The sequence below is a fragment of the Nanorana parkeri genome, unplaced genomic scaffold (genome assembly GCF_000935625.1).
Source record: "Nanorana parkeri isolate BGI_ZX_2015 unplaced genomic scaffold, ASM93562v1 scaffold163, whole genome shotgun sequence".
NCBI classification, from domain to species: Eukaryota; Metazoa; Chordata; class Amphibia; order Anura; family Dicroglossidae; genus Nanorana; species Nanorana parkeri.
In genome coordinates this window covers 494,302-509,356 of record NW_017306431.1, presented here as the reverse complement: position 1 = coordinate 509,356, position 15,055 = coordinate 494,302, and the positions used below count along the sequence as shown (strand labels likewise).

The 15,055-nt window shown below is 40.3% G+C and overlaps 1 protein-coding gene across 1 annotated transcript; it reads right to left on the bottom strand.

Moving 5' to 3' along the window:
* Positions 1–565: 565 nt before the first annotated feature.
* On the bottom strand, positions 566–8,472 carry FGF4 (fibroblast growth factor 4). Its single transcript, XM_018554526.1, has 3 exons — positions 8,181–8,472; positions 3,597–3,700; positions 566–742 (listed from the first exon to the last, which is right to left on the bottom strand). Exons 1-3 carry the CDS (start codon positions 8,470–8,472, stop codon positions 566–568), a joined length of 573 nt encoding a protein of 190 aa, XP_018410028.1.
* Between the last annotated feature and the right edge of the window lie 6,583 nt (positions 8,473–15,055).

Sequence of the window (15,055 nt, the reverse complement as noted above, 5' to 3'; positions counted from 1 at the left end):
CTGTCAGAGCAGTTCAGAGTTCAGCACTGACAGATCTAAAAACAGATTGGTGAAGTCCTCTTCTCACACTGCACTTTCTGTACAGGAGGTAAACTGACACTCCTTTCAGAGTAACCGAGCGGAGGAAACACTATTGGTAGCTTCAGTCTAACACTTGTTTCCTCTTATCTGCTTTCCCCAAGAAATATGTGCACACTGACATTATTGTGTGCCGCTTGTAAACAGTACAAAAACAGTGTGGTGATTAGCAGCTCAGCAACGGCACCGACTTTTTATCGCTACTGTCGCGACTCACAGCACATTGCATAGCAACACGTTGTAGGCCCGTCCAGCAGCTGTTGAGTTAATAGACTACGTTCCAACCCAATAAAAGAAATAAAATATTAAGGGGCAGGGGGGAATACAAAAGTAATTAGCTATAAATAAAGTTTCTCCTTGAACATATATACAGACTTAAATTATTAAGTTAAATATGTTACATCAGCTCTTGCATTTAACTTTCTTCAAAGTGCACCGAGTTCTGTCCACCGCGGCCTGTTCCCAGGACCCCTCGGGAAAAACGCTGTCAAATCCGAGGCAGAAAATGAGTCAGCGTCATTGTGGGGGACACCCTGTTCCCCTTTTTTGTCCTTCCGTTTTTGTTCAGAGCGATGTACATTCCAGGGTACCGTCTGGATTCGTAGGCATTGTAGTTGTTTGGGAGAAGGGTCTCTTTGAATTTGCATTCATCTGTGAATTGTTTCTGGAGGAAAAGAATAAGGACAGGCCTGTTTAGCACTCCGGTGCATCATGAAATGTTATATCAACAACTTAGAAACCTGTATGTTCCTATACATAGGGAAGACAACCTTGGCAATCCAGCTGTGGTGAAACTACAAGTCTTATGAGGCATTAAACGGCCATGAGAGCCACAGGCATGACTCCCAGAGGCAGATGCGTGATGAGTTTGCTGGAGTTCCGAGGTTGCCTACACCTGACATTGGACATAGTGGTGTTGAGTTTGCCCATGCTGCATACAATTAAAAAAAAAAGTGTGATTTGAAAACATCTGCCCATAAACTCAATAGATGAATCCATTCATGTAGCACTTATAGACATTAGAATGGAGTTTGTACTCATGGCATCTGTCCAGGTTTAGACTAAACACTCTTCAGAGGGCTTCAGATCGTTCCATAAACATGTATGCTCTGCTTAGCTTAATACACATGTTTATGAAAAGTGAGATGGAAAGGGGTCGGAGGTGTAATGAGCACCTACAACCTGTCAGCTAAGCAAATCACAAAAGGAAACAATAACAATTGGAACAATTTTCTAACATGTCCAGTTGATAGTTACCACCAAATGTGGTCAAGTGTTTGGTGCTGCCATAGACAGGAGATTGTTAGCTGATGTGGTGTTTGTCATATCATATGTATGTACGAAAGTCAGTAGTTATAGTCATTGGGTGCAGTGCCTTGCCCACCTACATACAGGCTTAGACAGATTCTCTTAACACAACTTAAATTGTCATCCTCTTTATGCAGTAAACATGTGAAATCTAAAATTCTGACTTTTAAGATCATCCCCATTCCACAATGCAATGTTGGAACCACAGCAATCTTTTGAGAAGCTCTTGTGTTGCATTGCGAGACATGGAGTAGCATGATTAAGTGTTGACATGTTGAGATAATGTTATTTGCATACAACATGTGGTTTGTGTGTAGAGAATTCAGGGTGTCCTGGAAGACCAAAACTTTGTTCAAAGAGGAAAGTATCTTCCAGCACCTCAGGCCACTGGTGTAGGTAAGCTTAACGATGGGTTTCAGCTTAAAATGAATGTCCAGTCACTTGGGGGATTGGGGTTGGGGGTTTGGGGATAGATTGTTCAGTGACAATGGTTTCACCAGACAGGAAATGAGAAGTTGAGCATACATTTTAAAGCAACTCTATTGCTAATATCTAAGATTTATTTAAATGTCTCCCTGTAGAAGAAAATAAATATTTCATTTGCCCCTGCCCATGGCGCAGAATGCCATAGTCTCTTCAGAAACTGACACGTCTGGGAGTATCAATCTTCTGGTCCCACCTGTGCTCGGTAGTTCCTCCTGCCAACCGCTACATCTACCTGTATTGACGTATGGGTTGTCAGGAGAAATCACTGAGTGAAGCATCTTCTTTTAAAGGACATCTATTATTCAAACTTTGAGCTTAGCAACAGAGTTTCTTTAAGTACAATGGCTAAGTAATATCGGAATGGTATTACTCTTTATACCCTATGTTTCTGTGGATCACTACTGGAAGCTCAAATTTCTATAAGCAAGATGAATTGACTTCGAATAAAATTGGCCTGGAATGTGTTTCATGGTATAGATGTGATAGGGACATTCTACAGTATTTGCTAGGAGTATTCTACAGTATGATGTGAATGGTAATACATGCCTCGTAAAGAGGGCTGTGATACATGTGTTATATAAATATAGGAAAATTATACTTCATGAAGAATTTTATAACTGCATGGAACAGATAATAAATGTGTTCAATGTATGGTCTTATTTACAACATGAACGGTCTAGGGGGAACTGTTCCCATTTTACCCCAGACAAGATTAATTAAATTGCCTAGATAGCAATGCAAGGAATGGCATGTACTTTGGAGTATGCAAGTGGTAGCTTGGAACTACTCCGCTTTCATGTTATTAAAAGCTCCCACTTACGTATTCAGTGAACTACACAGCATTACACATCCAACTACTTGTAATGAAGTATACAAATTCCCAGTAACCCATGTGTTAGCCAGCTTGGTAAATAAAGCCAATATGAGAGTTTCAAGCATTTCTTTCTGTAAAGGGGAAATAAAGAGATTGTCTACACTCATCAAAAGTGCTTGTTATCACATCCGAAAGTCTACATAATGTTGGCAAATCTCTGTAACCAAGCACTTTCTTTCCTTTTTATACCTGGAAAAGGGATCAAGCCTTTTCTTAAACTTGTTAAAGATGTCACCAGCACACCATATTGTTTTGACATGAAGATTCAATAAACAGACGTGTTCTTCACTTCAATATGGTGCGCTGGTGACATCTTTAACAAGTTTCAGTATTGACGGCACCATCCGCGGTCACTTCGAGCACCCACGCTGACAGGGATACCCGGTAAGGAGTGGAGCAGGATTCTGGAATACAAGCCTTTCCTTAGGTGCATGTTACAACAAATAATTATATTTTGACACTTGTTATTCTCATGTGGAGTTAACCTTGAACCTTGAGACTGAACTAACACAAGTATCTGAATAGCTGAAAAGAGCCTGCATCGATCAGATGCAGTCGCTATACAGCCAATCATCTTCTACCCGGCTCAGTTATATTGACTTTTGGGTGGTGCTTGCAGTCCAACCCTGCTGAATTGGCTGAAATGAAGGCCATTTATGGCCAACTTTAGACCTTCTTCATGTCTCTCAGTCTTTACTTCTACTTCACAGTTCTCTAACAACAAATATTCCTCTATTATGACTCTTAATATCTTTTCTTAGCTTACCAATTAGAAATACAATCTGACCCACAAAGTTCTAATAACTGGGAAAATGTATTCAAAAGTACAATATACATTTGCATTACTTACTGATCCATATAGCTTTCCTTTTCCATTCATGGCAACAAATTGTCCACTTTTAACACCATACAGGCTCACCACTCCAACTTCCACCGGCGAGATTTCCAACAAACCTACAAAGAAGACATCACTGAGTTTTAACTTTCCTCTTTCATCAAAGTAATTCCATTTTTTTAACTGCTTTTGCCCTTTGTTTTTCTTTTTCTTTTTAATCCTTGATTTCAGAACGTTCTTTGATTCTAGCAGTTATGTCCATGGTTAATTTTAATTACTCTGTGGAGTTTTCACTTTTGTGGACAATTACTGTTGCCTACATATGGCCAGCAAGGAATATAAATGACCAACAATGAATGTTGGATACCCAACATTCCTTGTTCTCAGGTACAGGAAGCCTGATTTGGAAAATATTTGGCCATGCAACTGACAGACAAATGTGACCAGCATTGATGTTTATCAGTAACAGAGTTCACTTAGTACTAGCATTCTCTATTTTTGACAGATGGAAAGATCAAAACACATGTAAGTACACTCACTGCAGGGTGTGACCCATAACATTATGTAAAGTCAGCAAGTGCTTGTAACCTTTGAAGAAATAACTACGTTCTCCAGCCTGGCACAGGTCTAGCTTTTGTTGTTGAAAATGCCCCCAGTGTCACTTCAGAGAAAACTGCAGTAATGTCAAAAGAGCAAAGGCTACAAATGCCAACCTGACTGCTGAGATAGCAATCAGATCATGCTGTTCTGTGCAATGAGGTGATCAACATCTTACTGTTAGGTTGGCTTTGACAGACTACGTTCTCTACACATGACTGTGTGTAGAGAACACGCAGTCTGAAGAAAAGCTGAAGAAAAGCTAGATGTTGGAAGCATAATTCAGAAAGGAAGAATAATAGGGCTTGTGTGATGCTCAAGTCCTTCATCAGTGCTCTGAAGGTTCTGTCAGAGTGTCTTTAGGTGCTTTTGGTGGGTTGTACCATCCAGTGAGTATGTTCCCATGTGCTTAGCTCTTGCAATCTACTGAAGGAATCACAATGGGATGTTATAGTACTGGTAGCCTGAGTACCAGTATCTGTTAATGATATTGTGGATGGAAGTGGCCAAGCAGCATTTATTTTCCAAACTGCTGGCTTCTAATCAAGAAAAACAGAAGAAAAGTGTATATTGATCAATTCAATAATATTGATGTTTGGTACCAATGGCCAAATCATATATGGAACAATATAGGCTGTCATACAAAATGCGCGGCTTTAGCTATAGAACAAACATATCTTCTGTTCTAGTCATCTTATATGGTGGAGTCTCCCATGGATCAAAAAATAAGCAGCAGTCCATAAACAAGCCAGTTCTCCGAAGAGAATGTGCAAAACAACCTTTCGTTACAAGAGTGCATATGGTCATCTGATGGCATAATCTCTTTTCACTAAATTCTAAATAAAGGACCCTAATTCACAGGAAGAGTTTTGTTTGGTTATACCTTGATATCACATTTTGTTTTACCAATAAAGTCCTATGGTTGAGAGGAAAACATTCTTGGTAGAGGAAACTATAAAATATGCTTTCCACCTTTTGTGGCTAAGATGAAAGCTTCACTTGTAGGGGGTGCCTGGAACACATTTGATAGCTGTCAAATCTCTGTATTAAGATGGATTTCCTGTTTCATTATGGTAGGCTCTAAGTGATATCACTTTGTCATGTATAATTCCATTGCAATCTGCTACTAAATGTAGCCAAGTGCTCCTGTGGAAAATGGCATGAGCCTCTTCCTCACCAGCCCTTGAATACATGTAGATGAGGACAATTAAACTTATAATAGGCTTGTTTAAATGTTGCCAGAAACAATTTATTTGATCCGAGATCAGTAATGTGTATTGAGCAATGTTTTATTTCCTAAAACTGAAGCGTTCGAGATGTACAGAAAGTTTGGTTAGATGTCCTTGTAAAAGTAGAGCGCTTGTCTCCACTGCATGGCTTGTTAGTGCTTTTCACTATATCAGCCTTTCTCAACATTTTTTTTCAGTTGTGGCACCTTTTCAAAGTATGAAAAATCTTGAGGCACATCCAGTCTAATTCCCCTTCACATCAGAGCCCCCCTCTTACATCAGTGCCCCCCTTTACAGTCCTCCGTTACCCACTATATCAGAATGCTACCCTCCCAAGGTTTTGAGGCACCCCTGAGGAAGCCAAAAGGCACCCCCTGGTGCCACAGCACACTACTTGAGAAAGGTTGATCTATATAACAGATTCCCAGCTGAGCTTGACTTCTGAACATCACAGTTGCTTACAGGAAAGCAGTTTTCAAATATTTTACTCTAAGCAAATGCTTCAGCTAACTTATAGTTGTTCAAGCATGAACCCTATGTGTGAATAATTGCCAGTTGATGTAATACTACGTTGTAGATAGGATAGCGTATACGTTAAAGCAATGATGACATGAAAAGCTACATGGCAGTAACCCACACCACCCAGAACCCTCTTTCACTTCCGTCTGATTGGTTGCCATGTTTTACTGTATGATGCATTGCCTTATGATACATGCAATGCGTCAATCAAGATGCATTTCCAAAGGTGACAGCCGGCGTTTGTGTTTCTTTTTACATTCCTTACATGTCAGTTTTTGTGTGATGACCACAGGCGCAGTACACACACTCTCTCAGTTAACCTGTCATGAATGCACCTGAGCAGGGCATGCTGCGTTCAATTGCATTGATGTTATGGGCGCCCTACTGCACCTAGAGCTTTTGATGACAGTTAAGACTAACTTTGTACAAAGCGACTTAAGGGAAAATGTGCCCAAAAACAAAAGCCCAATCACACACATCACAGTCACCACTGTACGTATACATTACATGGATGGGTAACTCAGATTAAACCATGCTCAGGTGCACTAAATAGAGATTTACTGCATTTGCTGCTATCACATTGCTCTTTAAATCCATTTATTCCAAGTATTACATCTGGAAAATATTACTGCTGATTAAAATTGTTTATATTTTTACTTTTTCATCATATCAATTATTTTTTTGCCATTTTAAATAACTGAATATGACATAACTGAGAAACAATATATTAGATATTGCACAGAAAAGTTCCAGTTTGACCCTATCACATAACAAGCATTGTATATTTGGCAGAATCAGTACAATATAATTTAATCTAATTGTTTTTCAAACTCAGTATTCAGTCAAATATAATTCAATCCAATTGTTTTTTAAATCGATATTCCGAACAACAATTTATTGAGAAGCAATATGTTCATTTTTTAGAACAAATCTGTATAGAGACTATTTCATGGCAAACCTCTTAAACCAAATAAAGTTATTTTCCTATATCATTATAAAAATGAATGGAAATTATTTATAATACTGTAAAAGACTGCGGGGGTCCCATAATGACTTTTCAAAGAACAACCCCAAATGTGCTCTGCCTAATGATCACCTGTTTCAGGGATACATGTCCAAAAACTATAAACCTTCCAGCATTAACTGTACCCATGTTGTTATAGGTCTAATGTCAATTTTATGGTCTATTTATTATTAAACTTTGCCCACAAAGACAAAATACTTTTTTTTAATAAAATGTTATGCTAACAAAACCAAGACCCTGTTATTTGTTTAAATATCTTGTGCCCCCAAAACCAAATCCTTGTTATTTTTAAAAAAATGTTGGGTTCACCATGCCAAAATCTATTGTTTTAGTTATGTTATATTGTGCCCACACAGCCAACATTCTATTATTTTAGTTGTATTGTGTTGCACTTACAAAGGCAAATTATATATACAACAATGTTAAAGATGTTAACTGTCCTGGCAATTATTTAAATAATTTTTAAAACAATTTTAAATAAGTGTAAAAATAATTTTCAATGTAACAAGCTATTATACACATAAGTGAACATATTAGTATTTCTGTAGCTCATGGTCACTATACAATTCCCATGCCCGCTGCAAATCCACAGCTTTGAGTGACAACTGTTACTTGATTCTCCGAAGTTTCTATGTCTGCCCACCAAGTATGTACTGAAACACAGCACCTGACATCAGCTCGTGGCTTATGAATTTTGTCCCTGCAGAAGAAGGGTCCCTGCAGACTACTGAAATGAGAGATTATCACAGCTCCTAATGCCTTTATTAGTTCCCCTTGAAGAAATCTGGTAAATACAACGTTTCCAGCACTTGACCTATCACTTTTTAATTCTTTTAATATAACATTATCAAACAAGCAAGGCAGGATCACATTTTAAATGACACTAATCTCGCAAAACACAGACTTCTTCTAACCAAGCAGAACACAATCCAGTCTTGGCTTGAAGTGTCGCTTTCCTGTTACTGCTTCATTTAATTATTACAATTAAGTTTATCTTAAGTTCCGCAGCTTTGCCCTAAGCTTTAGGTGCTACAGCAAGATCAAGTGAAATCAGTGTGACTAACCTACGCAAGGCAATTTTACAAGATAGTAAAATAATCTCTAATTTTGTATAGTTTAGAAATGACCATGCACATCGTAATAAAAAGGAAATAGCCTTAACATCCTGCACCATTGTTGCATTTAAAAATCAATTTTCAAGCAAAATATGAAGAAAAACATTATACTTACTGTACAGATTTTCATTGTGCATCCCATTTATTCTTCCATCGGGCAAAACTTGAATATGAAATCCGATGCCCACGTTGCAGTAAAGTCGTCGTAATCGCTTGATGCCCAGCAAATAGTCACTGTCCCGGTTTCCGTCTTTTCTCTCTCCTGGCATCCTGGCCATTGAGAAAAGCGTCTCCCAGCGTCGATCCAGGGTGTCATTTCGTTGGGGAGATAATAGCGGCATGCAGTGTACCATCCCCGAAACCAGCACCAAGAGTAGGATTGGCACAAGCGCCGATTGAACAGTCATCCTGATCAACGTGGGCACACGTGGTTTAAGGAGTCAATTGCTCTAAAAATACCTCAACTCCAGCTCCACTTATACTTAGATCAAAGAAACCAACTGCTTAGCTCAAAAGGAGGTGGGGTTTTCTTAGCTTGCATGGAGTCTTCTCTAAAAAGGGGGTTGACTCAAGCAAAGTTTATTCGAACTTGATCTCAACTTGTCGTTAGCTGCTGGAGACTTGTCTGAAGTGTTGATCTTCTCCAACAGCTCAGCCATAGCATTTTACCACTGACCACGATATTTATATCCACCTCTGCTCATCTCCCAGCAGAAGCTGACAGACCAGTCACTGAGCAGACAAGAGGGAGAGGGAGAGAGCAGGGTCACTATATTCAAAGCATTCAGAGAAACTGCTCTTATTGCATCTATTCTATAGATGAAAGCAATGCATTCAAGCAAATGCTGCAAGTTAAAACATTGGATCTCCTCATTCTTATAAAAGGCATCCCGCAGATAAATAGATATACCTGCATGGATACTTTTTCTTTGTTTTTTTTTTGTTTTTATCAGATCATTCTGCTGATTTTTTTTACATTTTAAAGAAGCTAAAGTTATAGCAAAATTTTTTACTTAAGCTACAGAAAGTTTTAAAGCCAGTAGAATTTTGTTTGGAAAAATTTGCTTTTGTAACAATAATTTGATTATTTAATAGTTACCGGGGTCAAACTGATGATCATTTTGAGTGCAGTGATGAAAAAAAAATCAAAGGAGCAGAATGCAAATTTTTGTTGAAGGAAATTCTAATAGATTATGTGGTTTTCTTTCGGGAAACTCCATTAATTACAAAATTTTATGTTAAATTCAAATGGAATTTGGAACAATGCTCATCAAGTCTCTGTGGACATTATGGAATGTCCAAAGAGATTTTATGTATGAACGTTTGTACAAAAATCTACCAGCGTACGGCCGGCTTAAGCTGAGTAGACCACAAATGAAAATGCCAGCTTTATAAAAATAAAAAAATGATGCCTGTCTACTTGCTATATGAATTTTGCTAGTCTCAGGCCCAATTAACCCCTCATTCACACCTAAAATTTTGTGGTGCGTTTCCCTTACACTTAGCATTAAAAATACAATTTTCAAAATTCTCACCTGTTCATATCTTTGCGCTCAACCACTCGTAGCTTGAAGCCTGTAATGCGAAGAAGTACACAAGCTTAAAAAATTGTCAGAAGCAGAAAGAACGATTTACTAGGATTTGAGAATGTTCATACAATAAATTTGTCGTGATTCACTTCAATTAACCAAACACGTGAAAAACAATCCCTGTTTACTTATTTGATCTGCACATGATTGAAAATTAAAGTGAGTATTCAGGTAATTCATTCTGTGAACATTCCTAACACCTTTAGCAAATCAGCCCCATTCTGCGGTGGATTAGGATGATAAATGCGAGGATTACGATCAACTGGCACAACGCTGGCAGTAATCAGGTTATGTTGGAGCTAGCAGAATGACTTCTGAACATTGCTAGTTATTCTGATATGTTGGAAAATCTCTGCAGAAGGTTTCCCTTATTTTCTCCTTAGGAAAGGGAACGCGGGTGCTTGTGCTGCATTTGTTCATTGATCACCGTGGAACACCTGAAAACAGAGACAGAGCTTTGATTATTTCCATTTTGATACAAGTTTTGCCATCTGAGACGTTAGCTATAATATTATGTGTCCTTACGAATCTTTTATGATGTCATTCAGCTCAGCCTAGTCAGACAGAATCCACAAGTGTGTTTCAGTGCCCCCTATCCTGAGATTAGAAGGAGATCTCTTTGCCTTAAGCAATGTTGCTGAAACTGTAGGTGTGAAAATCTGGGGGCCAACCTCCTTTGCAAACAGAGCTTTCTGATTTCTGTCCGTGCAATCCACAATTGCTTACTGCCACAACCTTATTCGTAATTGCTTTATATCCCATCTCACCAGTTTGTAGCTTACCCGAAGACAGGCAGTTCTCTCATTGTGTATGACATGCAGCTAGCACTGCTGGAACACTCCACTACTTTTACCCTTGACTCAGTGACATTCTGTAGCAAGTGTGCATGTGGTGAGACCTTCTTCCTCTTTTCTAGGAAGCAAAACAAAATTGATCACTTAAAAATTCAAACAAATTGGCAAACCTCTATATGTGCCCTTCCACTTCATGCAAGGCTTAAGGTGAACCTTAGACAGAAAGATGAAATACATCTAAGAGAGATGTAGCTGTAGTAATCCAAATGATTTGTATTTGTGTTCCATTCAGTTCTGAGATTTACACAGCCCTGCCATGCAACACAGCCAGGTAGGTAATCTATATATATATATATAGAGAGAGAGGGGGAGAGGGAAAAAGGGAGAGGGAGGGGGGAGAGAAAGAGAGAGATGAGTTATATATATATATAAGAAATACAACAGTGTCCTCCCTCCACCTCAATCTGCTCATTGGACAGTGAAGGAGCAGCTGCAAACTAATAAGGTCTGCTCACTCTGCTCTCTTTCCCTATCAGCATGTTTCTTATTAGCACATTTTCATGCAGCACACCTGATTGGCTCTCAGCACTGCTCCTCTCTTTGCCAGCCTAAGTGCTCCTGTAGATGGGATTGCATGGAGCTGTTAACAAGTCAATTTCAGGTACTGCCACTGCTTGTATTTAAAAAAATATATTTAATGATTTTATAATGAATGCATGGCTGCAATTATGTGAGTATGGTATATCTTCCTGGAGTTCATCATTAAAGTCCATTCCAGCTTTTTAAATTGTTCAGCATAAGCAGCTGTCGCTGCACTACTCACCCTGTCTCCAGCAATACTCCCCTGCTCTCCAATCCTCTTTTATGCTGGTCCTCGTCTGTCCTGCAGAATACCCACTTCCTATGAGCACATGGCATCAGGGACCTCCTGGACCTCCAAGGACCCCATGGCGGTACTTTATGAAGCCACCTTCAGCTCACAGGAGAATGCTGCACAGGAAAGAATTCGGTGCCGCATCCTTCGTTACTTGCAGAAAAGGTAAGTATAAAAAACGCTTTAAAAGAGGCAGCAAAGGATGCTCAGAGGGGGTTAGGGCAAATAATAGGGTCGGGGCACAGCCTGGGTTTGGACTTTAACTCTACATGGCTCAGATGGAAGAAGTTTTTAAACTGCTTTAACTGCTTTACAACTTTTGAGTTTTGTGCCACATGTGATTTCCCAATGACCATATCGACACAATGGCTGTAGTTCTGACCTTTGCCAAGCAGCCCTTGGATCTCAGGTGTACATGCACTTACAATATCACACATGGCAGCAGGTGTGGCATTGTGTCATAGTGACCCAAATGATGCATACAACATTTGGGCCACGACTGCCTGCAGCTCTTGTTTCCATTGGTGTTTCAGCACATTTAGTGAGCTTTATAGCCTCTGGTGAATCTAAGATGAAATATCTATGACAGAAAATATTGTGTAGTATGTACTTGTAGTGACAGTCGTGTCCCTAGCATATTCGCTGCCTTAGGTGGTGGGTGGGGTGTGTTGATGCACGTTCCAGCGAGTTGGTGGTGGAGGATATGCAGTCGGTGCTCGTTCTGTGGAGGGAGGAAGGGATGCTGGTGGTGCTTGGTAAGGGAAGGGGATGGATCATGTCACCGGTGTCCCGCCCAGCTCACTGACGTTACTGGTTGCCAGGAGCTGGCCAGAAAGGAGGTGGCAGGCACACATGCGGCTTTGCCTGCCGCAAAATCTACCCCCCCCCCCATGTGACCCAAAATATGCTCAACAACCAAAATCCCATGGTTTTAAATTGTGCCTGTTCACATATGAGAGCTCAGATGCCTGTAGCTCAACACCTGAAGCACAAAATGGTACATGAGCTACTTTTGAAGAATAGGACTTTTTGTTGCCCAATAAACATCAATGGAAAATTAGTGTTTTTCAGGCTAAACAACCATCTCTTCCTGGTACCTAGCTTTCCATTGGCTAAAACAAATGCATTCAAGCTTGAATATGCCTGAACAAATGGGCAACAACGCACAAATTAAAAATGCTCCAAATTTATCCTCATAGTTCAGGCCGACAAGTGATAATGAAACTGTCACACGTCGGCTCAATAGATCGGGAAGTGAGCGAACACATACCATCGCTCACTCACTTCTCTATCATCTCCCTGCTGAGTGCGGTGACTATCAGTCACCTCCCCCCACAGGTATTCCCCCCCTCCCCGTTCCGATCCTCCAGCGCTGACCGGAAGAACGGATGGGGGAGGGGGCGGGTACAGCAGGCTCTGCCTCTAGATAGGCAGAGCCAGCTGTCATTCACGCAGCTGGGTGGATCTCAACAGCATTGCCGGGATCCGTTCTGGCTGCGGCGGTCTCAGCATACCGCAAGCTGTAGCTTGCTATATACTGAGCTTTGGGTCATGGGAGGATGCTAGTATAATAAATAAACCCATATGGATCAGAAACACACTTGGGGATTTGATGTAATATTTATGTTATTGGTATTCATTCCTGAATTCTTATTTTGAATCCTAGCAAATTCCCGTTTTTTCTTTTTTTTTTTTTTATTTTTAGAGTTTGAATTCGAATAAATATTCTTGACAAATGCGTGCATCAACGTCAAGTGAGCTGTCAGTTTGTTTCAGTGTTTAGTAAATTTTTCACACACAATTAAGTTTATCTCAAGTGATCAACAGATTATACAGTATGCTCCTTGAATTACATTATACATTAAAAGTTGTGAAGAGCAATAATTGATGTGCTAAACAATCATGTGTTGCTGCTTTGATATAATCCAGACTAATTCAGTCGATTATCTCCCATTAGGTTGGCCACACGTGGAGCGAAATTTGACTAATCTCAAGGCAGTCAAGAAAGACGTCATTAGGAAATCTGCAATGGGAATGGAAGGAAAACCTCAAGTGGAATTGAACGTTCTGGATTATTCACTAACCTTGTGGATGAGATGGTACTGCAGTTAGGGATTTTTGTCAAAATCATTTAAAGGAGAACTATGAGGTGAGTGCTTTTCACTCACCTCATAGTTCTAGCTGACCTGTGACAATGAGACTGTCACAGGTCGGCTCAGTAGATCGGGAGGTGAGCGAACACATACCGGCGTTCACTCACTTCTCGATCCTGTCACAGCTCTCTGCTATGACAGGGGAGGAGCTGGATTCCCCCCTCCACGCTCCGATCCGCCAGCGCTGACTGGCGGATCGGACGGGGCAGGGGGGGGGGACATCCTGAATTCTTATTTTGAATCCTAGCAAATTCCCGTTTTTTCTTTTTTTTTTTTTTATTTTTAGAGTTTGAATTCGAATAAATATTCTTGACAAATGCGTGCATCAACGTCAAGTGAGCTGTCAGTTTGTTTCAGTGTTTAGTAAATTTTTCACACACAATTAAGTTTATCTCAAGTGATCAACAGATTATACAGTATGCTCCTTGAATTACATTATACATTAAAAGTTGTGAAGAGCAATAATTGATGTGCTAAACAATCATGTGTTGCTGCTTTGATATAATCCAGACTAATTCAGTCGATTATCTCCCATTAGGTTGGCCACACGTGGAGCGAAATTTGACTAATCTCAAGGCAGTCAAGAAAGACGTCATTAGGAAATCTGCAATGGGAATGGAAGGAAAACCTCAAGTGGAATTGAACGTTCTGGATTATTCACTAACCTTGTGGATGAGATGGTACTGCAGTTAGGGATTTTTGTCAAAATCATTTAAAGGAGAACTATGAGGTGAGTGCTTTTCACTCACCTCATAGTTCTAGCTGACCTGTGACAATGAGACTGTCACAGGTCGGCTCAGTAGATCGGGAGGTGAGCGAACACATACCGGCGTTCACTCACTTCTCGATCCTGTCACAGCTCTCTGCTATGACAGGGGAGGAGCTGGATTCCCCCCTCCACGCTCCGATCCGCCAGCGCTGACTGGCGGATCGGACGGGGCAGGGGGCGGGTACAGCTGGCTCTGCCTCTAGATAGGCAGAGCCAGCTGTCACTCACGCAGCTGGGCGGATCTCAACATCGATGTCGGGATCCGCTCCGGCTGTGGCATCTCAGTATACAGCTCGCGGTATACTGAGCTTAGGGTAACGGGAGGATGCTAGTTTGTGTCCTCCTGTTACCCAAAGGAGAACTATGGGGAAAAGCCCTGACCCCATAGTTCTCCTTTAAATAACATTTGTCTATGGACGAGAAAACATTGTAGATTGATACGACAGCCAACGTTTCTCTTTCCAGGTTTGGATGGAGTGCAGAAAGGTTAGAACCTCTATCAGGTTTTTATTTTCGAGGTACATGCCCATTGTTGAGGAACAATGTTTAAAGTGACACTAAACTCAGGAGTTAAACCTTAAAAATACATTCAAGTACCTTAACTATTAACAAAAATGTATCTGATTTGTGTATCACTTGGCTGTAGATCTTCAAATCAGCTCTGAATTGGTGCTGACACTGTCCTTCCTTCTGGAGGGTGGCTACTTTTGTCCCAATGGTCACTGTAATATAAAGTAGTCACCGCTCCAAGCTCACGCCTGTGATGGACTACAATCTCAATACAAATCAGTAAACTAAACATGAGATCTTG